Raw genomic sequence first — 22,875 nt, forward strand, 5'->3', positions numbered from 1 at the left:
AGGTGACGGTGCTGTTTGCGGGGCTACACATCAATAAGTCTCCTTATGAGGTGGATGTGGGGATGGCTCAGGGAGACAGCAGTAAAGCTACAGCCCAGGGACCTGGACTAGAACCTGCTGGGAACATCGCCAATAAGACCACATACTTTGATGTCTACACCGCAGGTACACTCTTTCTCTCTTCACAGCCATTTTAAAATCACCATGGGTCTCTTTCTGACATCCCTGAGCAGTTTCCATCCTCTCAGGCAGCTCCGTTAGGAAGGACGACTGTATTTTTGTTGTGGTTTAAAAAAAGGTTTTAGATGCACAAATACCCCCCCCAAAATGCTAACCTCCCCTGTTATTGTAATGGTGAGAGGTTAGCATATCTTGGGGGTATGATATTTGTGCGTCCAACTTTCTCACTCATTAGTCCTGATACATTATGGATAGTCCTGAATGAATGTAGCATCCACATTCATGTAGACGTGTTTTGAGATATTCTATTCTTATTTGCAATACAAATGACTAGTCTATTGGTTAGCGTGTTGGGCCAGTAACCGAAAGGTTGCTAGATCGAATCCCCGAGCTGACTAGGGACACCTGTTGTTCTATCCCTAAAACAAAGCAGTTAACTCACTGTTCCTAGGCCATCATTGTAAATAAGAATTAGTTCTTAACTGACTTGCCGAGTTAAATCAAATTAAATGAGACAATACATTACTACTTTATTACACAAGTGAATTTGTCTCAATACTTTTCCTCCCCTGAAGTGGGGGACTATGTACGAGAAGTGCTGTAATTCCTAAACGGTTCACCCAATATGTATGACAATGCATCAAATGAAAGCTGACAGTCTGTATTTTAACCCCATTGTTAAACTTTTGGAGTATTGGGCCAAGAAGAGTGCTTCTCAGTCCCATAATTACAGAGGACACAGTCTATTGGTATGATGCTAAAGCTGCCCCTGTCTCCAGGTGCTGGTGTGGGAGAGGTGGAGGTGGTGATCATGGACCCAGCGGGTAAGAAGGACGTGGTGGTGTGTCAGATAGAGGATAAGGGCAACAGTTCGTACCGCTGCACCTACAAACCCACCCTGGAGGGGGCCCACACCATCTACGTTACCTTTGCCGGAGGACAGATCAGCAAGAGCCCCTTCACTGTTAACATAGGAGAGGGTGAGACAGACTGAGGGAAATGAGGCAGAGTGTCTGACTTTACTTTGTCTGGTTCTGTTATTCTGGTTCTGTTATTCTGGTTCTGTTTCTGCTGTTCTGTTTCGTTGGTTCTGTTTCTTGCTCTGTTATTCTGGTTCTGGTTCTTGCTCTGTTATTCTGTCACTACTTTTATATTCTAACTGCTTCGTTCTCTCTCTGGAAGGATGGAGGGAGCTGGTATCTCTTCTCTCTCTGGAGCAGCTTCTTCCTTCTACTGTCCTGTCACTTCCTATATATTGATCTCTCTCCAGGTGCTAGACTCTACCCAGCAGTGCCTATATATTGAGTCTACATACAGCAGCCTATTCATTGTGACTCATCAGCAGCCTATTTTCATAGACTGGTGTATCATCTCTAAACCTCCAAACCCAGACCCAGCAGACCCAGTGTCTACTACCCAGCAGCACCTACATATTGAGTCTACTACACCACAGCAGCCTACACACAGTCACTACCCAGCAGCAGCCTATATATTGAGTCTACTCATCAGCAGTCCTTATTTAGCAGTTCTACTACCCAGCAGCAGCCTATAATGTCATCCATTCAAACTATAGACTGTCTACTACACCTCTAACCCCCAGCAGCTCCTATATATTGAGTCTCCCCAGCAGCAGCCTATGTCTAACCCCAGCCTATATATTGGTCTACTACCCAGGCAGCCTATATATTGGTCTACTACCCAGCGTATATATTGTCTGCAGCCCAAATTGGTCTACTACCCAGGGTGAAGGAGTCTACTACCCAGCAGACCTTCATTGAGTCTTCACTAAAGGAGCTGGGACTACTACCCAGCAGCAGCCTAACTACTACCCAGCAGCAGCCATCAAGGGCCCCAGTGAGTCAACTACCCAGCAGCCTATATATTGAGTCAACTACCCAGCAGCCTATATATTGAGTCAACTACCCAGCAGCCTATATATTGAGTCAACTACCCAGCAGCCTATATATTGAGTCTACTACCCAGCAGCAGCCTATATATTGAGTCTACTACCCAGCAGCCCTATATATTGAGTCTACTACCCAGCAGCAGCCTATATATTGAGTCTACTACCCAGCAGCAGCCTATATATTGAGTCTACTACCCAGCAGCAGCCTATATATTGAGTCTACTACCCAGCAGCAGCCTATATATTGAGTCTACTACCCAGCAGCAGCCTATATATTGAGTCTACTACCCAGCAGCAGCCTATATATTGAGTCTACTATGCCAACGAGCATCTATTAATGTATTCTCATCAAAAAAAAGAAACGTCCTTTCACTGTCAACTGTTTATTTTCAGAAAAATTAACACGTGTAAATATTTGTATGAACATAAGATTCAACAACTGAGACAATCTGAACAAGTTCCACAGACATGTGACTAAATGGAATGTGTCCCTGTACAAAGGGGGGTCAAAAGTAACAGTCAGTATCTGGTGTGGCCAACAGCTGCATTAAGTACGGCAGTGCATCTCCTCATGGACTGCACCAGATTTGCCAGTTCTTGCTGTGAGATGTTACCCCACTCTTCCACCAAGGCACCTGCAAGTTCCCGAACATTTCTGGGGGAACGGCCCTAGCAGTCGCCCTCTGATCCAACAGGTCCCAGACGTGCTTAATGGGATTGAGATCCGGGCTCTTCACTGGCCATGGCAGAACACTGACAGGATATCTTGCAGGAAATCACACACAGAATGAGCAGTATGGCTGGTGGCATTGTCATGCTGGAGAGTCATGTCAGAATGAGCCTGCAGGGAAGGGTACCACATGAGGGAGGAGGAAGTCAGTCTGATGCTGTGACACACCGCCCCAGACCATGACGGACCCTCCACCTCCAAATCGATCCCGCTCCAGAGTACAGGCCTCGGTGTAACGCTCATTCCTTTGACGATAAACGCGGTCCTGACCATCTCCCCTGGTGAGACAAAACTGTGACTTGTCAGTGAAGAGGTCCAGCAACGGTGGGTTTGTGCCGGTAGGCGATGTTGTTGCCGGTGCCGTCTGGCGAGGACCTGCCTTTACAACAGGCCTACAAGCCCTCAGTCCAGCCTCTCTGTTTATTGCGGACAGTCTGAGGACTGATGGAGGGATTGTGCGTTAATGGTGTAACTCGGGCAGTTGTTGCCATCCTGTACCTGTCCCGCAGGTGTGATGTTCGGATATACCGATCCTGTGCAGATGTTACACGTGGCTGCCAATGCATCTTTCTTTTGGTGTTTTTCAGAGTCAGTAGAAAGGTCTCTTTAGTGTCCTAAGTTTTCATAACTGTGACCCTAATTGCCTACCGTCTATAAGCTGTTAGTGTCTTAACGACCGTTCCACAGGTGCATGTTCATGAATGGTTCATTGAACAAGCATGGGAAACAGTGTTCAAACCCTTTACAATGAAGATTTGTGAAGTTATTTGGATTTTTACGAATTCTTTAAAAGACATGGACCAGAAAAAGGGACGTTTCTAATTTTTGCTGAGTTTATGTACCAGTCAAAAGTTTGGACATCGACTCATTCAAGTATAGTAGGGTTTTCAAGTATTAAACAAATATATTCAGGATTCTTCAAAGTAGCCACCCTTTGCCTTGACAGCTTTGAACACTCTTAGCATTCTCTCAACCTGTCATCTCACTTGGGTTGAGGTCAACTCATCCCAAGGTGATTGTGGAGGCCAGGTAATCTGATGCAGCACTCCATCACTCTCCATCTTGGTCAAATAGCCCTTACACAGCCTGGAGGTGTGTTGGGTCATTGTCTTGTGTGAAAATGATAGTCCCACTAAGAGCAAACCAGATGGGATGGTGTATCGCTGCAGAATGCTGTGGTAGTCATGCTGGTTTCAGTGAGCCTTGAATTCTAAAAAAAATCACACCTCCTCCTCATGCTTCACGGTGGGAACCACACATGCAGCGATCATCCGCTCAGCTACTCTGCATCTCGAAGACATGGCAGTTGGAGCTGAATCTCCAATTTGCACTAATCAACCCAAATGACAGATTTACACCAGTCTGTCCCTCCTGTTTCTTGGCCCAAAGCAACTCCCTTCTTAATGGTGTCCTTTAGTAGTGGTTTCTTTGCAGCAATTCAACCATGAAGGCCTGCTTTCATGCAGTCACCTCTGAACAGTTGATGTCTGTTACTTTAACTCGGAAGCATTTATTTGGGCTGCAATTTGAGGTGCAGTTAACTCTAATGAACTTATCCTCTGCAGCAGAGGTAACTCTGGGTCTGTGGCGGTCCTCAGAGCCAGTTTCATCATAGCTCTTCCAATTTTTGCGACTGCACTTGAAGAAACTTTGAAAGTTCTTGGAATGTTTCGTATTGACTGACCTTCATGTGTAATGATGGACAGTTGTTTCTCTTTGCTTATTTGAGCTGTTCTTGCCATAATATGGACTTGGTCTTTTACCAAATAGGGATATCTTCTGTATACCACCCCGACCTCGTCACAACACAACGGACTGGTTCAAATGCAATAAGAAGGAAAGAAATTCCACATTCACTTTTACCAAGACCACATGTTAATTGAAATGCATTCCAGGTGACTACCTCATGATGCTGGTTGAGAGAATGCAAAGCTGTCATCAAGGCAAAGGGACTCTACTTTGAAGAATCTGAACTTTTAAAATTTTATTTTAACTTTTTGGTTACTACCTGATTCCATATGTTATCTTTTCATGTCTTCACTATTATTCATCAATGTAGAAAATAGTAAAAATAAAAACCCTAGAATGAGTAGGTGTAAACTTGACTGCTACTGTGTTTGTATATCTCTCTCTAACACACCCTGACTCAATTTTCTTAATGACCAAACTGACCCTGTGTGTGCAGAGGGTCTGGAGGAGCCCTGTAAGAGGAAAGATCTAGGAGACGGAGTGTTTGGGTTTGAGTACTACCCCACCACCCCCGGAACATACAGTATAACCATCACCTGGGGAGGACAACACATCCCCCGCAGGTACATTTACATTGTTAACCAAAGTGACATATAGTTAGTGCATTCAACTAAGTCTAATAGGGAAAGGACTGTAAGTCATTGCATGTGAACTCTGGTAAATAACTGTGATCCTCTTTGCAACATGTGATGTGTCAACAACCATTAATAGTCATGAATAGAGCCTGGTGTAATGCTGTCACACATCACTTCCTGTTGCAGCCCGTTGGAGGTGAAGATTGGTTTGGAGGCGGGTCCACAGAAGGTGCGAGCATGGGGGCCCGGCCTGGAGAGCGGCATTGTGGGTAAATCTGCCGACTTCGTGGTCGAAGCTGTTGGAGAGAATGTGGGAACACTGGGTAAGTGTACACACACTTGTACGGCTAACTTTGTGGAGACACAATTCAGTCCCATTCAAAATCCTATTTTCCCTTACCCCTCTTACCCTAACCCTAAATCTAGCTCCTAACCCTAAAATTAAACTTGGCTCCTAATAGAGGTCGACCGATTTATGATACCGATTTGTTGGAGGACCAAAAACCTGATGCCGATTATTAAAAAAGATATATTTTTTTTTATGATGACAATTACAACAATACTGAATGAACTTTTATTTTAATATAACACATTTATTTTTATAAATAATGAAATATGCTCAATTTGGTTTAAATAATGTGAAAACAGTGTTGTAGAAAGTAAAAGTGCAGTATGTGCTATGTAAGAAAGCTAACGTTTCAGTTCCTTACTCAGAACATATGAAAGCTGGTGGTTCAATATTATTCCCAGTTATGAAGTTGTAGTTATTATAGGAATTGACTCGTCAACTATTCCTCTCTCTGCCATTTGTATTTCATATACCTTTTGACGATTAATGTTCTTATAGGCACTTTAGTATTGCCATCCTAATCTCAGCAGTTGATAGGCTTGAAGTCATAAACAGCGCTGTGTATGCCAGCAGCTCTTAGCAATGCTTCAAACACAGTAATGTTTGATTGCTTACGAGCCTGTTGCTGCCAGACTGCTCTATCAAATCATGGATTTAATTATAACATGATAAAACACAAATACGAGCCTTTGATCATTAATATGGTCAAATCTGGAAATTATCATTTTGAAAACAAAACGTTTACTCTTTCAGTGAAATAGGGAACCGTTCTGTATTTTATCTAACGGGTGGCATCCATCAGTCTAAATATTCCTGTTACATTGCACAACTTTCAATGTTATGCCATTATTATGTAAAATTCTGGCAAATTAATTAGCAACGAGCCAGACGGCCCAAACTGTTGCATATACCCTGACTCTGCGTGCAATGACCGCAAGAGAATTGACAATTTCCCTGGTTAATATTGCCTGCTTAACATCAACATTAATTTCTTAGCTAAATATGCAGGTTAAAAAATATCTACTTCTGTGTATTGATTTTAAGAAAGGCATTGTTTATGGTTCGGTACATTCGTGCAACGATTGTGTTTTTGTTAAATCATCACCCGTTTGGCGAAGTAGGCTGTGATCCGATGATAAATTAACAGTCACCGCATTGATTATATGCAACGTAGGACAAACTAGGTAACCTAGTAATATCATCAACTAGTGATTGAAGATGGATTGTTTTTTAAAAGTTTAATGCTAGCTAGCAACTTACCTTGGCTCCTTGCTGCACTCGCGTAACAGGTGGTCAGCCTGCCACTCAGTCTCCTCGTGGAGTGCAATGTAATCGGCGTCCAGAAATGCAGATTATCGCTTGGTTATGAAGACTTGAAATTGGTCCTGATTAATCGGTCGACCTCCAGCTCCTAACCGTTAACGTAATTCTAACCTTAACCCTAAACCCCCAATAAATTGGATTTGACCTTGTGGGGACTAACAATGTCCCCAGTCGGTCAAATTTGTGTAAGTTTACTATTCTTGTGGGGAGTTCTGGTCCACATTAGACTAGGTAAACACATCCACACAGAATTTGCGTGTCCTCATCAGAAGGTCTGTGTCCAGGTTTCTCAGTGGAGGGTCCGTCCCAGGCGAAGATCGAGTGTGATGATAAGGGCGACGGGTCATGTGACGTGCGTTACTGGCCAATGGAAGCAGGAGAGTATGCGGTGCATGTGCTCTGTAACAACGAGGACATCCAGCACTCTCCCTTCATGGCTGAAATCACTGCTGCTCTAAACAAGGACTACTACCCTGATAAGGTATGTTAAATCACTGCTCTAAACAAGGACTACTAAGGTATTTGTATTTATTATGGATCCCCATTAGTTCCTGCCAAGGCAGCAGCTACTCTTCCTGGGGTTTATTATGGATCCCCATTAGTTCCTGCCAAGGCAGCAGCTACTCTTCCTGGGGTCCCACAAAATTAAAGCAATTTGTACAATTTTAAAAACATAATGCATTCACAGATGTCACAACACTGAGTGCCCTCAGGCCCCTACTCCATCACTACCACACATCTACAGCGCTAAATCTGTGTGTGTATATTTCGTATGTTATTGTGTCTGTGCCTGTTGTTTCACAGTCCCCGCTGTTCCATCTGGTGTTTATCTGTTTCTTTAATCTGATTCTCCTGCTGCATCAGTTACCTGATGTAGAATAGAGTTCCATGTAGTCATGGCTCTATGTAGTACTGTGGAATAGAGTTCCATGTAGTCATGGCTCTATGTAGTACTGTGGAATAGAGTTCCATGTAGTCATGGCTCTATGTAGTACTGTGTGCCTCCCATAGTCTGTTCTGGACTTGGGGACTGGTATGTGTGTTAAGATAAAAGCCCACCCTGGGGAGCCCCCCGGGGCCCACCACACCAGGGTCCACCCCTGGGGAGCCCCCTGGGGCCCACCACACCGGGGCCCACCACATGTTTCAACTTTAAGAATATGAAGAGGACTATCTTAACACGCATACCAGTCCCCAGATATGTGGTGGAGGGGCCTGAGGGCACACTGTGTTGTAGATATGTGGTGGAGGGGCCTGAGGGCACACTGTGTTGTAGATATGTGGTGGAGGGGCCTGAGGGCACACTGTGTTGTAGATATGTGGTGGAGGGGCCTGAGGGCACACTGTGTTGTAGATATGTGGTGGAGGGGGGCCTGAGGGCACACTGTGTTGTAGATATGTGGTGGAGGGGCCTGAGGGCACACTGTGTTGTAGATATGTGGTGGAGGGGCCTGAGGGCACACTGTGTTATGTGGTGGAGATATGTGGTGGAGGGGGCCTGAGGGCAGGGCACACTGTGTTGTAGATATGTGGTGGAGGGGCCTGAGGGCACACTGTGTTGTAGATATGTGGTGGAGGGGCCTGAGGGCACACTGTGTTGTAGATATGTGGTGGAGGGGCCTGAGGGCACACTGTGTTGTAGATATGTGGTGGAGGGGCCTGAGGGCACACTGTGTTGTAGATATGTGGTGGAGGGGCCTGAGGGCACACTGTGTTGTAGATATGTGGTGGAGGGGCCTGAGGGCACACTGTGTGAAATCTGAATGTATTGTAATGTTAAAAAATTCCACACACAATGAAGAGGACTTTATTATCTTAAGGTTGAAACGGGGTGGGCCCCCGGTGGTGGCGGGCCCCCGGTGGGGTGGCTCCCCAGGGGTGGGCCCCGGTGTAGTTAACCCTTCAGTGGCTCATCTCACCAGATTTTCTGTCTAACCTGGGTTTTGAACCGGCAACCCTCCAGTTGTTAACCTGTGATGCGCTCTCTTTGCTGTGTCCAGGTGAAGGCGTATGGTCCAGGCCTACAGAGCAGTGGTCTTGCTGTGGGGAAACCCACTGAGTTCACCGTTGACGCCAAGCTGGGAGGGAATGCTGCCCTCAACATCCTGGCACAGGTACGTGTAGATAAATCACCCCCAGTGTGTTAACATACATGTGTGGAGGTGGGCGTGTGGAGGTGGGCGTGTCATTGTATTCGCTGAAGGACAGGCCAAACCAACTGAATGAGGCACAGCCTGTTTAACAATGATGCTACGGGTTTCTCTCTTTCTACATGGAAATTCATTACTTACATTGTCAAAATATACATAAGTAAATGGTGGGACCAACTGCAATAATAGTAGTAGTGTACATGGGATTACCATCAATATTAATGAGAACCATAATACATTAAAGCAATGGGAGAAGACCAGTCTGACTGAAGACTCATGACACGGTTTTAAAAACAAAACTAGATGGGAAATATTATCCACATTACTTTGCACTTTTCACTGGCTGTCCCTCAGGTTGTGGCAGGAGGACACATATTTGGCTGCCAAAACTGCACATTTTGGATTTTCACCAAATAAATATTGAATTTCTTTTTCTTTCATTGTTTCAAATTCTTTGTATTGAATGATAATTTGGGGAAAGACGTTCTCTTAGGTCTGAGTATTTGTCCGTGGAAATGCAGCCAGTGGTAGATGTTTGTACTCCCATCTATAGGCCTGTTTTGTACCATGTCATTTAATGGGCCGTGATGCTTCATGGTTGGGTTCTGCTCTCCTCAGATACACTGATTTTACTGTGGTCTTATAGGGTTGGGCTGACTGAAGGCTCTGAGAGACTCTGGGTTGAGGTCAGTGATAAAGTAGTCTATAGTACTACTGCCAAGAGATGAGCTATGGGTGTACCTACCATAGGAGTCCCCTCTCAGCCTACCATTGACTATGTACAGACCCAGTGTTCCACATAGTTGTTTCTGTGGGGGTCTGTGGGGAGGGAAAGGTAGTTACTTCCTGGTAGGTGTTTATCTCCATGACTGTTAATAGTGTCTGGTTCTTCTGCTGTTCTAGCATTCAGGTCTCCACAGACCAGTACGTTTCCTTGGGCCTGAAAGTGACTAATTTCCCCCTCTAGAATGGAGAAACTCTCCATTGAAGTAGGGTGACTGAGGAGGGAATGGAGAAACTCTCCATTGAAGTAGGGTGACTGAGGAGGGAATGGAGGAACTCTCTTCATTGAAGTAGGGTGACTGAGGAGGGAATGGAGGAACTCTCTTCATTGAAGTAGGGTGACTGAGGAGGGAATGGAGGAACTCTCTTCATTGAAGTAGGGTGAGGAAATGGAGGAACTGAGGACTGAGGGGAATGGAGGAACTCTCCATTGAAGTAGGGTGACTGAGGAGGGAATGGAGGAACTCTCCATTGAAGTAGGGTGACTGAGGAGGGAATGGAGGAACTGAGGACTGAGGGAATGGAGGAACTCTCTTCATTGAAGTAGGGTGACTGAGGAGGGAATGGAGGAACTCTCTTCATTGAAGTAGGGTGACTGAGGAGGGAATGGAGGAACTCTCTTCATTGAAGTAGGGGGACTGAGGAAATGACTGAAGGAGGGAATGGAGGAACTCTCTTCATTGAAGTAGGGGGACTGAGGGGGAATGGAGGAACTCTCTTCATTGAAGTAGGGGGACTGAGGAGGGAATGGAGGAACTCTCTTCATTGAAGTAGGGGGACTGAGGAGGGAATGGAGGAACTCTCTTCATTGAAGTAGGGGGACTGAGGGAATGGAGGAACTCTCTTCATTGAAGTAGGGGGAATGGAGGAACTCTCTTCATTGAAGTAGGGGGACTGAGGAAATGGAGGAACTCTCTTCATTGAAGTAGGGGGAATGGAGGAACTCTCTTCATTGAAGTAGGGGGAATGGAGGAACTCTCTTCATTGAAGTAGGGGGACTGAGGAAATGGAGGAACTCTCTTCATTGAAGTAGGGGGACTGAGGGAATGGAGGAACTCTCTTCATTGAAGTAGGGGGACTGAGGAGGGAATGTATGAGGAGGAAATGATTGAAGTAGGGTGACTCTATGTGGCACAGAGGAATGTTTTTATCTGTAAAGACAGCCTCCTTGTTGATTTTTAACCAGAAATAATTATCCTGTTTTGATCAATTTGATTTAATTAGTTCAGATTTATACCATATTAGCCTTCCCCTGGAGTCTCTGCCCTGTCTGATTCATTTTAATTAGGTGGATGGTATGATTATCTCCCTATAACCTAGTGGACAGCCAGTGGATGGTATGATTACCTCTCTATAACCTAGTGGACAGCCAGTGGAAACATCACCTCTGCACCATGTTTCCTGTAGTACTACAATATCAACATCCTCAATGTCTTTCAGGAAGTCTGGGTTTCTGCTCCTTAGCCCAAAAGCAGAGGACTTCAACCCTTGTAAATTCCAACATGCAACGTAAAAAGATTTCAGAACTGTTTTTCTTTACCTTCAAAATGAGAAACACTCACAATCCAACAAGCACTATTAAAATAGGGTTTTTCAATTAATGTAAACTCTTCTTATGCAAATGTGATTTGTTTATAATTTAAGATATCATTTGTGTCATGCTACTTGGGTGGGTGTAGTGTGAGGATGGTGGAGTTCTTGTGCTCATCTTACCATGCCCCTCGGCCTATCACATGTGAGCATCCATGACCCTCGGCCTATCACATGTGAGCATAGTAGACTCAGCATTTGTTTACTGTCACTCATTTTGTTGGTGGAGGCTGGGCCAGTTGCTCCCCTCACAGCCTGTGCGTATCTCTGTCTGCTGGGCTGTGGGTCTGCGGTGGGGGGCAGGGGGCTGGTAGGCCTCGTCTGGGTGGGTCTGAAGCTGGGCTGGGGTGGTCTGTGCTGCACTAGCTGTGGTGGGCATTGTGGTCGTGGCTGGGGGGGGGGTCCAGGGTGCTGGCCAGGGGTGTTGTCTCAGCAGCTCTGCTGGGGGGGGGGTGTCCAGGGTGCTGGTCTGGGGTGGAGAGTTCGGGCTGCGGTGTAAAGTGACGTCCTTGAGAGTCTTGGCAAGAATGGGGACTGTCTCCCTGTACAGGTGAACATGGTCATAGAGAGTCCAGATCATGGTGATCTAGCTGCAGCCTGTCCTCTGTCCTGTTTCTCTCCTGCAGCCTGTCCTCTGTCCTGTTTCTCTCCTGCAGCCTGTCCTCTGTCCTGTTTCTCTCCTGCAGCCTGTCCTCTGTCCTGTTTCTCTCCTGCAGCTCTTCTCGTAGTGTGGTCAGATCGTGGTGATCTAGCTGCAGCCTGTCCTCTGTCCTGTTTCTCTCCTGCAGCTCCTCTCTCTGTCCTCAGATCTCTCCTGCAGCCTGTCCTGTTTCTCTCCTGCAGCCTGTCCTCTGTCCTGTCTCTCCTCTTGTAGTGTGGCCAGATCGTGGTGATCTAGCTGCAGCCTGTCCTGTTTCTCTCCTGCAGCCTGTCCTGTTTCTCTCCTGCAGCCTGTCCTGTTTCTCTCCTGCAGCCTGTCCTCTGTCCTGTTTCTCTCCTGCAGCTCCTCTCGTAGTGTGGTCAGATCGTGGTGATCTAGCTGCAGCCTGTCCTGTTTCTCTCCTGCAGCTCCTCTCGTAGTGTGGTCAGATCGTGGTGATCTAGCTGCAGCCTGTCCTGTTTCTCTCCTGCAGCCTGTCCTGTTTCTCTCCTGCAGCTCCTCTCGTAGTGTGGTCAGATCGTGGTGATCTAGCTGCAGCCTGTCCTGTTTCTCTCCTGCAGCTCCTCTCGTCAGATCTGCTGCAGCCTGTCCTGTTTCTCTCCTGCAGCCTGTCCTGTTTCTCTCCTGCAGCTCCTCTCGTAGTGTGGTCAGATCGTGGTGATCTAGCTGCAGCCTGTCCTGTTTCTCTCCTGCAGCCTGTCCTGTTTCTCTCCTGCAGCCTGTCCTGTTTCTCTCCTGCAGCCTGTCCTCTGTTCTGTTTCTCTCCTGCAGCTCCTCTCGTAGTGTGGTCAGATCGTGGTGATCTAGCTGCAGCCTGTCCTGTTTCTCTCCTGCAGCCTGTCCTCTGTCCTGTTTCTCTCCTGCAGCCTGTCCTCTGTCCTGTTTCTCTCCTGTAGCTCCTTGTAGTGTGGTCAGATCGTGGTGATCGAGCTGCAGCCTGTCCTCTGTCCTGTTTCTCTCCTGTAGCTCCTTGTAGTGTGGTCAGATTGTGGTGATCTAGCTGCAGCCTGTCCTCTGTCCTGTTTCTCTCCTGCAGCTCCTCTGTAGTGTGGTCAGATCGTGGTGATCTAGCTGCAGCCTGTCCTCTGTCCTGTCCTGTCCTGTCCTCTGTCCTGTCAGCTCCTCTCGTAGTGTGGTCAGATCGTGGTGATCTAGCTGCAGCCTGTCCTCTGCAGCCTGTCCTCTGTCCTGTTTCTCTCCTGCAGCCTGTCCTCTGTCCTGTTTCTCTCCTGCAGCTCTTCTCGTAGTGTGGTCAGATCGTGGTGATCTAGCTGCAGCCTGTCCTGTTTCTCTCCTGCAGCCTGTCCTCTGTCCTGTTTCTCTCCTGCAGCCTGTCCTCTGTCCTGTTTCTCTCCTGCAGCTCTTCTCGTAGTGTGGTCAGATCGTGGTGATCTAGCTGCAGCCTGTCCTCTGTCCTGTTTCTCTCCTGCAGCTCCTCTCGTAGTGTGGTCAGATCGTGGTGATCTAGCTGCAGCCTGTCCTGTTTCTCTCCTGCAGCCTGTCCTCTGTCCTGTCTCTCCTCTTGTAGTGTGGCCAGATCGTGGTGATCTAGCTGCAGCCTGTCCTGTTTCTCTCCTGCAGCCTGTCCTGTTTCTCTCCTGCAGCCTGTCCTGTTTCTCTCCTGCAGCCTTCTCTCCTGCAGCCTGTCCTCTGTCCTGTTTCTCTCCTGCAGCTCTTCTCGTAGTGTGGTCAGATCGTGGTGATCTAGCTGCAGCCTGTCCTGTTTCTCTCCTGCAGCCTGTCCTCTGTCTTGTTTCTCTCCTGCAGCTCTTCTTGTAGTGTGGTCAGATCGTGGTGATCTAGCTGCAGCCTGTCCTCTGTCCTGTTTCTCTCCTGCAGCTCCTTGTAGTGTGGTCAGATCGTGGTGATCGAGCTGCAGCCTGTCCTCTGTCCTGTTTCTCTCCTGCAGCCTGTCCTGTGGTCAGATGTCCTGCAGCCTGTCCTCTGTCCTGTTTCTCTCCTGCAGCTCCTTGTAGTGTGGTCAGATCGTGGTGATCGAGCTGCAGCCTGTCCTCTGTCCTGTTTCTCTCCTGTAGCTCCTCTGTAGTGTGGTCAGATTGTGGTGATCTAGCTGCAGCCTGTCCTCTGTCCTGTTTCTCTCCTGCAGCTCCTCTCGTAGTGTGGTCAGATCGTGGTGATCTAGCTGCAGCCTGTCCTCTGTCCTGTCCTGTAGCCTGTCCTCTGTCCTGTCTCTCCTGTAGCTCCTCGTAGTGTGGTCAGATCGTGGTGATCTGGTTGCAGCCTGTCCTCTGTCCTGTCTCTCCTGTAGCTCCTCTTAGTGTGGTCAGATCGTGGTGATCTAGCTGCAGCCTGTCCTGTTTCTCTCCTGCAGCCTGTCCTCTGTCCTGTTTCTCTCCTGCAGCCTGTCCTCTGTCCTGTTTCTCTCCTGCAGCTCTTCTCGTAGTGTGGTCAGATCGTGGTGATCTAGCTGCAGCCTGTCCTGTCTCTCTCCTGCAGCCTGTCCTCTGTCCTGTTTCTCTCCTGCAGCCTGTCCTCTGTCCTGTCTCTCCTGTAGCTCCTCGTAGTGTGGTCAGATCGTGGTGATCTAGCTGCAGCCTGTCCTCTGTCCTGTCTCTCCTGTAGCTCCTCTTAGTGTGGTCAGATCGTGGTGATCTAGCTGCAGCCTGTCCTCTGTCCTGTTTCTCTCCTGTAGCTCCTCGTAGTGTGGTCAGATCGTGGTGATCTAGCTGCAGCCTGTCCTCTGTCCTGTCTCTCCTGTAGCTCCTCTTAGTGTGGTCCGATCGTTGATCGAGCTGCAGCCTGTCCTCTGTCCTGTCTTTTGTAGCTCCTTGTCAGTGTGGTCAGATTGTGGAGATCTAGCTGCAGCCTGTCCTCTGTCCTGTTTCTCTCCTGCAGCTCCTGTCTGTGGTCAGATCGAGATCTCTGCAGCCTGTCCTCTGTCCTGTTTCTCTCCTGCAGCTCTGTCTTTGGTCAGATCGGAGATCTAGCTGCAGCCTGTCCTCTTCCTGTCCTGTAGCCTGTCCTCTGTCCTGTCTTTTTGGAGCTCAGCTCGCTCTGTGGTCAGATGTGTTGATCTAGTTGCAGCCTGCTCTGTCCTCTCCCTGTAGCTCCTCTTAGTGTGGTCAGATCGTTGATCTAGCTGCAGCCTGTCCTCTGTCCTGTTTCTCTCCTGCAGCTCCTCTGGTGTGGTCAGATCCTCTAGCTGCAGCCTGTGTCCTGTCCTGGCCTGTCCTCTGTCCTGCCTGTCCTCTGTCCTGTCTCTCCTGTAGCTCCTCGTAGTGTGGTCAGATCTGGTGATCTGTGCAGCCTGTCCTCACCTTGGTTCCTGGAGCTCCTCTTAGTGTGTCCGTTGTCTGTTCTGTCCTGTCTCTGTCCTCACCTTCTTTTAGGAGATCTCTCACCTGTGGTTGTCTGGAGATGCTGTCCCTGCTTTTGTCCTCACCTGTCTTTTTGGAGATCTCCTCTAAGGTGTGGTTGTCTGGTTGCTGTCCTGCTCTGTCCTCACCTTGGTTAGGAGCTCCTCTAAGGTGTGGTTGTCTGGTTGCTGTCCTGCTCTGTCCTCACCTTGGTTAGGAGCTCCTCTAAGGTGTGGTTGTCTGGTTGCTGTCCTGCTCTGTCCTCACCTTGGTTAGGAGCTCCTCTAAGGTGTGGTTGTCTGGTTGCTGTCCTGCTCTGTCCTCACCTTGGTTAGGAGCTCCTCTAAGGTGTGGTTGTCTGGTTGCTGTCCTGCTCTGTCCTCACCTTGGTTAGGAGCTCCTCTAAGGTGTGGTTGTCTGGTTGCTGTCCTGCTCTGTCCTCACCTTGGTTAGGAGCTCCTCTAAGGTGTGGTTGTCTGGTTGATGTTTGCTCTGTCCTCACCTTGGTAAGGAGCTCCTCTAAGGTCTGGTTGCTGTTTGCTCTGTCCTCACCTTGGTTAGGAGCTCCTCTAAGGTGTGGTTGTCTGGTTGCTGTTTGCTCTGTCCTCACCTTGGTTAGGAGCTCCTCTAAGGTGTGGTTGTCTGGTTGCTGTTTGCTCTGTCCTCACCTTGGTTAGGAGCTCCTCTAAGGTCTGGTTGCTGTTTGCTCTGTCCTCACCTTGGTTAGGAGCTCCTCTAAGGTGTGGTTGTCTGGTTGCTGTTTGCTCTGTCCTCACCTTGGTTAGGAGCTCCTCTAAGGTGTGGTTGTCTGGTTGCTGTTTGCTCTGTCCTCACCTTGGTAAGGAGCTCCTCTAAGGTGTGGTTGTCTGGTTGCTGTTTGCTCACGCTCCCCCTCAGCAGGACCACCTCCCCCTCCAGTCTGGTGAACTCATCCCTCATGGCAGCCATGGTGGTGAGGAGGGCCTGAGCCTGCTCTGCACTGAGAATTCGCTCTCCTTCTGGGGCGCGTGTCCTCCACTATGGTGGGAAGAGGTGCTGGATGTGCCTTTTTGGGTGGGGATAGTGGGAGTGAGGGTGGTGCTGGTGGAGTTTGTCTTGTGGGAGGGTAGTGAGAGCAGACTGAGTGCCAGGCATTTGGCTGGTCAGTGAAGAAGATGAGATTACTCACGTCACTGTTTTTGTAGAGGGCTGCGAAAAGGGTTTCTGGCCTCCCCTTTAGTAGTTTCTGTTTAAAAGCTTTCCTCGTATCTTTAGGGTAGAGAACAGATTCAGAGCTGGGGGAGTGGGGACATGGTGCCTGTGGGCTCTGCTGCTCTGCCCCGTTGCCATAGCAACCCGTTTCTGTCTGCTGTTGCTAGCTAGCTCCTTTTTGGTTGACTCGCTCAGTTTGGTCGTTTGATGTAGTTGTATTAACTCCCCTTGCTAGGTTTGTTCTAGCTTGTTTCTTCTGACTAGCTTGTCCGCTGGCTCTGTCTTTGTGGTGTAGCTAGCTAGAGAACTTCTTAATTAACTTGAGACTCAAAGTTAGTTTATTTTTCTTCTATTCTGAATTAAGAGTTGTTCATCACTTGTCTAGAATTATTTTTCGATTTAGTGTTTCTCATTCTAAAAGTAGATGAAATATATCAGGATCTCTGTCTGTCTCTCTAGGATGGTGAGGGAACCCCAGTAGATGTTCAGGTGAAGGATAACGGAAATGGAACGTACACCTGCAGTTACACCCCCAAGAAACCCCTCAAACACACCGTCATGGCGTCCTGGGGCGGGGTCAACATACCGGACAGTCCTTTCAGGGTGAGCACCCATACAGAAGAAATGCTGAATGGTGACTTCAGCTTCACATGCACACTCTTCCTGACCGTTTTCTCGTGTGTGTAGATGACTATCGGGGCAGGCTGCCACCCTAACAAGGTGAAGGTGTCAGGTCCTGGTGTGGCTAAAACCGGGCTGAAGGCATTTGAACCAACATTCTTCACTGTGGACTGTGCTGAGGCAGGTCAAGGTAAGATCTTTACACTACACCAGCCCAATTCTGATTCCCTGTACTACTCGGGAGTAGTGCTCAGACCATGTGCTGACCAGCTGGCAAGTGTCTTCACTGACATTTTCAACCTCTCCCTGACCCAGTCTGTAATACCAACAGTCCCTGTGCCCAAGAACGCCAAGGTAACCTGTCTAAATGACTACCGACCCGTAGCGCTCAAGTCTGTAGCCATGAAATGCTTTGTAAGGCTGGTCATGGCTCACATCAACACCATCGGACCAGCTCCATTTCTCATAGCGCCCCAACAGATTAACAGATGACGCCATCTCTATTGCACACTGCCCTCTCCCACCTGGACAAAAGAAACACATACAGGACCAGTCACCTACTCATTCAAGTGTTTTTCTTAATTTTGTTACTGTTTTCTACATTGTTTAATAATAGTAAGACAAAACTATAGAATAACACATGTGGAGTCATGTAGTAACCAAAAAAGTGTTAAACGAATCAAAATATATTTGAGATTTGTTAAAGTAGCCACCCTGTCTGGATGACAGCTGTGGACCCTCTTGGCATCAGAGATGGAGAGTGTCGATTTCCTGACATCTCGTCACGTTTATTCAACGTTATTAATATGAAGATTTCAAAAGTACCCTTTTCGATTTGGCTAATTTTAGATATTGTTTGGAACAAAATACTCTTCAAACATGTCAAATTTCCAGAGTTGGCTTTCTGGTACTTTTAACGATGTGACTCATTTTAAACAGAAATTGACATTGGTCATTGACCAATCACAGCACACTAAAGTTTAAAGGATACTTTTGAGAGATTATTTTTGTTGATGAAGTGAATGTGTGTTTCAGAATGTAGATGTACTCCATGTAAGAGCACACTATGGAACATAATGATACCAAGAGGTCTCGTGTTAACATGTCACAGGGTCTGAATTAATCTGGATCAAGTCAAGAGGTCGGACTACTTTCCGAATACGCTGTAAAAAGCATGTCAAACATTATTCCTCCGAATGAAGTTCCTATGTGAGAATTGCCAGAATTATCTGAATCCCAAAATATTTAATGCATACTCTAAATCGGCCCGCTGTCTTCCGGTGCGATCCCACTTGTATCTTTGCCATGTCATTGTACAGCTGATATTTGTGTGTGTGCCCCCCAGGTGACATCAGTATCGGTATAAAGTGCTCTCCAGGCGTGGTGGGACCGGCGGAGGCAGACATCGACTTCGACATCATCAGGAACGACAACGACACGTTTACCGTTAAATACACCCCGCCAGGCGCTGGTAGTTACACCATCATGGTGCTGTTTGCTGACCAGGTGGGTAGAGTGTGTTTACGGTAGTACACCCCGCCAGGCGCTGGTAGTTACACCATCATGGTGCTGTTTGCTGACCAGTTGGGTAGTGTGTTTACGGTAGTACACCCCACCAGGCGCTGGTAGTTACACCATGGTGCTGTTTGCTGACCAGGTGGGTAGTGTGTTTACGGTAGTACACCCCGCCAGGCGCTGGTAGTTACACCATGGTGCTGTTTGCTGACCAGGTGGGTAGTGTGTTTACGGTAGTACACCCCGCCAGGCGCTGGTAGTTACACCATCATGGTGCTGTTTGCTGACCAGGTGGGTAGAGTGTGTTTACGGTAGTACACCCCGCCAGGCGCTGGTAGTTACACCATCATGGTGCTGTTTGCTGACCAGGTGGGTAGTGTGTTTACGGTAGTACACCCCACCAGGCGCTGGTAGTTACACCATGGTGCTGTTTGCTGACCAGGTGGGTAGGTGCTGTTTACCAGGTGGGTAGTACACCCCGCCAGGCGCTGGTAGTTACACCATGGTGCTGTTTGCTGACCAGGTGGGTAGTGTGTTTACGGTAGTACACCCCGCCAGGCGCTGGTAGTTACACCATGGTGCTGTTTGCTGACCAGGTGGGTAGTGTGTTTACGGTAGTACACCCCACCAGGCGCTGGTAGTTACACCATCATGGTGCTGTTTGCTGACCAGGTGGGTAGTGTGTTTACGGTAGTACACCCCGCCAGGCGCGGGTAGTTACACCATCATGGTGCTGTTTGCTGACCAGGTGGGTAGAGTGTGTTTACGGTAATACACCCCACCAGGCGCTGGTAGTTACACCATCATGGTGCTGTTTGCTGACCAGGTGGGTAGTGTGGCAAACCCGTCATGGTGGTAGGAGTGTCTCTTTCCTCTCTGCGTTCCAGTTCTCCAGCTCCTGTTAATGTTGGCTGACTTCGTCCTTGATAGTATGTGTGACACCACCTCTCTGTTCCAGACCATCCCCATGACTCCCATCAGGATCAAAGTTGACCCATCACACGACGCCAGCAAGGTCAAGGCTGAGGGACCTGGACTCAACCGCAGTGGTGAGACACGAACACACGCTAAACACTCAAAAGCTACGAAAGACAGGAAGTTAGTCAGCCTTCACATACACGATACCAATAATGAATCCTTTCTTGGATTCCTCCCCTCCCACCAGGTGTGGAGTTGACCAAGCCAACCCACTTCACAGTACAGTACAGTACTCACCTTATCATCCACCAGAGATAACTAACCCTTCCCTGTTCCATGGCCTCTCTCCCCTCCCTCCAGGTGTGGAGTTGACCAAGCCGACCCACTTCACAGTAAACACCAAGGCTGCAGGTAAAGCCAAGCTGGACGCTGTGTTCTCCGGCCCGGTTAAAGGAGAGGTTGTTAAGGACTTTGAGATCATTAACAACCATGACAACACTCACACGGTCAAGTACACCCCCATCCAGCAGGGGCCTCTGGGAGTGGCCGTCACCTACGGAGGAGATTCTATTCCCAAGAGCCCCTTCTCCATCCCTGTGGCTCCAAGCCTCGACCTCAGCAAGATACAAGTTGATGGACTGGGAGACAGTATGTACAAAACCACTACAGTATATAGTATAGATGGTGATATAGGATCTGTAGTGTGTAGATGGTGATATAGGATCTGTAGTGTGTAGATGGTGATATAGGATCTGTAGTGTGTAGATGGTGATATAGGATCTGTAGTGTGTAGATGGTGATATAGGATCTGTAGTGTGTAGATGGTGATATAGGATCTGTAGTGTGTAGATGGTGATATAGGATCTGTAGTGTGTAGATGGTGATATAGGATCTGTAGTGTGTAGATGGTGATATAGGATCTGTAGTGTAGATGGTGATATAGGATCTGTAGTGTGTAGATGGTGATATAGGATCTGTAGTGTGTAGATGGTGATATAGGATCTGTAGTGTGTAGATGGTGATATAGGATCTGTAGTGTGTAGATGGTGATATAGGATCTGTAGTGTGTAGATGGTGATATAGGATCTGTAGTGTGTAGATGGTGATATAGGATCTGTAGTGTGTAGATGGTGATATAGGATCTGTAGTGTGTAGATGGTGATATAGGATCTGTAGTGTGTAGATGGTGATATAGGATCTGTAGTGTGTAGATGGTGATATAGGATCTGTAGTGTGTAGATGGTGATATAGGATCTGTAGTGTGTAGATGGTGATGTAGGATCTATGGTGTGATGTAGGATCTGTAGTGTGTAGATGGTGATGTAGGATCTGTAGTGTGTAGATGGGGTGATGTAGGATCTGTAGTGTGTAGATGGTGTGATGTAGGATCTGTAGTGTGTAGATGGTGCTGTAGGATCTGTAGTGTGTAGATGGTGCTGTAGGATCTGTAGTGTGTAGATGGTGCTGTAGGATCTGTAGTGTGTAGATGGTGCTGTAGTATAGATAGTTTTGTTTCTGGCCATTTTCTATATCACTTTCTTCTGAAACTCGTCAGTCTATTTAATGAAGCTGCCAGTTGAGGACTTGTGAGGCGTCTGTTTCTCAAACTAGACACTCTAACATAATTGTCCTCTTGCTCAGTTGTGCACCAGGGTCTCCCGTTATTTATATTCTGGTTAGGGCCAGTTTGCTCTGTTCTGTGAAGGGAGTAGTACACAGCGTTGTACGAGATCTTCAGTTTATTGGCAATTTCTCGCATGGAGTAGCCTTTATTTCTCATAAGAATACTGACTGACGAGTTTCAGAAAGAAAGGTATTTGTTTCTGGCTATTTTGAGCCTGTAATCGAACCCACAAATGCTGATGGTCCAGATACTCTAGTCTAAAGAAGGCCAGTTTTTAATTGCTTCTTTAATCAGAATAACAGTTTTCAGCTGTGCTAACATAATTGAAAAGGAGTTTTCTAATGATCAATTAGCCTTTTAAAATGATCAACTTGGATTAGCTAACACAACGTGCCATTGGAACACAGGAGTGATGGTTGCTGATAATGGGCCTCTACGCCATTAGAATTTTGAGCTACTTAGTGAGAGTTCAAGTGTAGTAGTGTCTAAGCATCCTCTCTTCCTGTATCTGTCTCGCTCTGTAGAGATAACAGTGGGTAAGGACCAGGAAGTGACCGTGAAGTCCAAGGGAGCAGGAGGCCAGGGGAAGGTGGGAGCTAAGGTTACAGGGCCCTCTGGGAAACCTGTCACCTGCAAGGTACTGAGCTTGATTGCTTTGCGCCGTTTCAACTGTTATTTATCCTAATTCTATGTTCATTGTTCAACACTTTGGGCTCAAACCATTTACAAAATGTACTATACAAGTAAGTGTCCTCATTATTGTATTTAATGCTAATATAATTATTCAGGTGGAACCGGGGCTTAAACCAGAGACCAGTCAGGTGAAGTTTATCCCTCGAGAGGCGGGGCCATACCAGGTGGAGCTGACCTATGACAGCGCTCCCATCCCAGGATCCCCTTTCAAACCCACCGCCTACCCCCCCACTGATGCCACCAAGGTAAACATGGCCTCTAACCGTAGTTCAAATGACTTGATATTTGACTAGACCTTTATTATAAACTCTAAACAAATCAAAGTTTATTTGTCATATGCACAGAATACAGCATAGTGTTCACAGTACAATTAAATACTTCCTGTGCCCCCCCTGTCAGGTGAAGTGTTCTGGCCCAGGGTTGGAGCGTGCCAAGGTGGGAGAGACTGGGGAGTTTGTGGTGGACTGTACCAACGCGGGTCCAGCTGAGCTGACCATAGAGATCATCAGTGACAGCGGGACAGAGGCAGAGGTCCACATCCAGGATAATGGAGACGGAACCTACACCATCACCTACATCCCACTGTACCCTGGCTCCTACACCCTCACCATCCGCTACGGGGGACAGGATGTACCCAACTTCCCCGCCCGCCTCACAGTGGAGCCGGCCGTCGATGCCAGTGGAATCCGTGTGTTCGGACCGGGAGTGGAGGGCAAAGGTCAGAGTTCGTTCTTGCTGTGTGATCTAGGCATCAAGGTTGTTGTAGTGTTTTTATTTACTTTTTTATTTCTATTCGGTTTTTCTATTTTGAAGTTTAGTTTATTTTCAGACCCGATTTAAAAAATAAATAAAAACATACAAACATTTCTTTCATTAAAAAATAGGTTTTAGAGTTAGGGACAAAGTATGTTGTCCTTTGGCTAGGCTAGCTTCCTAGTGGGTTTCTTCCCTGTTGGCTAGTGATAGATGCTCAAGCTAGGCCGGGTTGAAACATCGGTCT

At 47.5% G+C, this 22,875-nt stretch overlaps 1 protein-coding gene across 1 annotated transcript in view; it reads left to right on the forward strand.

Annotated features, from left to right (window-relative positions):
• Positions 1-22,875, forward strand: part of flna (filamin A, alpha (actin binding protein 280)) — a 76,801-nt gene that overhangs the window by 29,967 nt on the left and 23,959 nt on the right. The window contains exons 8-23 of the mRNA XM_046364683.1: positions 3-165; positions 960-1,160; positions 1,363-1,415; positions 1,992-2,034; positions 5,002-5,128; positions 5,327-5,463; positions 7,097-7,293; positions 8,813-8,926; positions 16,964-17,107; positions 17,192-17,315; positions 18,471-18,631; positions 19,599-19,689; positions 19,919-20,206; positions 21,707-21,819; positions 21,971-22,120; positions 22,275-22,593. Coding sequence (XP_046220639.1) covers positions 3-165; positions 960-1,160; positions 1,363-1,415; positions 1,992-2,034; positions 5,002-5,128; positions 5,327-5,463; positions 7,097-7,293; positions 8,813-8,926; positions 16,964-17,107; positions 17,192-17,315; positions 18,471-18,631; positions 19,599-19,689; positions 19,919-20,206; positions 21,707-21,819; positions 21,971-22,120; positions 22,275-22,593 — 2,425 coding nt within the window. The remainder of the gene's footprint in view (positions 1-2; positions 166-959; positions 1,161-1,362; positions 1,416-1,991; positions 2,035-5,001; positions 5,129-5,326; positions 5,464-7,096; positions 7,294-8,812; positions 8,927-16,963; positions 17,108-17,191; positions 17,316-18,470; positions 18,632-19,598; positions 19,690-19,918; positions 20,207-21,706; positions 21,820-21,970; positions 22,121-22,274; positions 22,594-22,875) is intronic.

This window comes from Oncorhynchus gorbuscha, linkage group LG10 (genome assembly GCF_021184085.1).
Source record: "Oncorhynchus gorbuscha isolate QuinsamMale2020 ecotype Even-year linkage group LG10, OgorEven_v1.0, whole genome shotgun sequence".
Taxonomy (NCBI): Eukaryota; Metazoa; Chordata; class Actinopteri; order Salmoniformes; family Salmonidae; genus Oncorhynchus; species Oncorhynchus gorbuscha.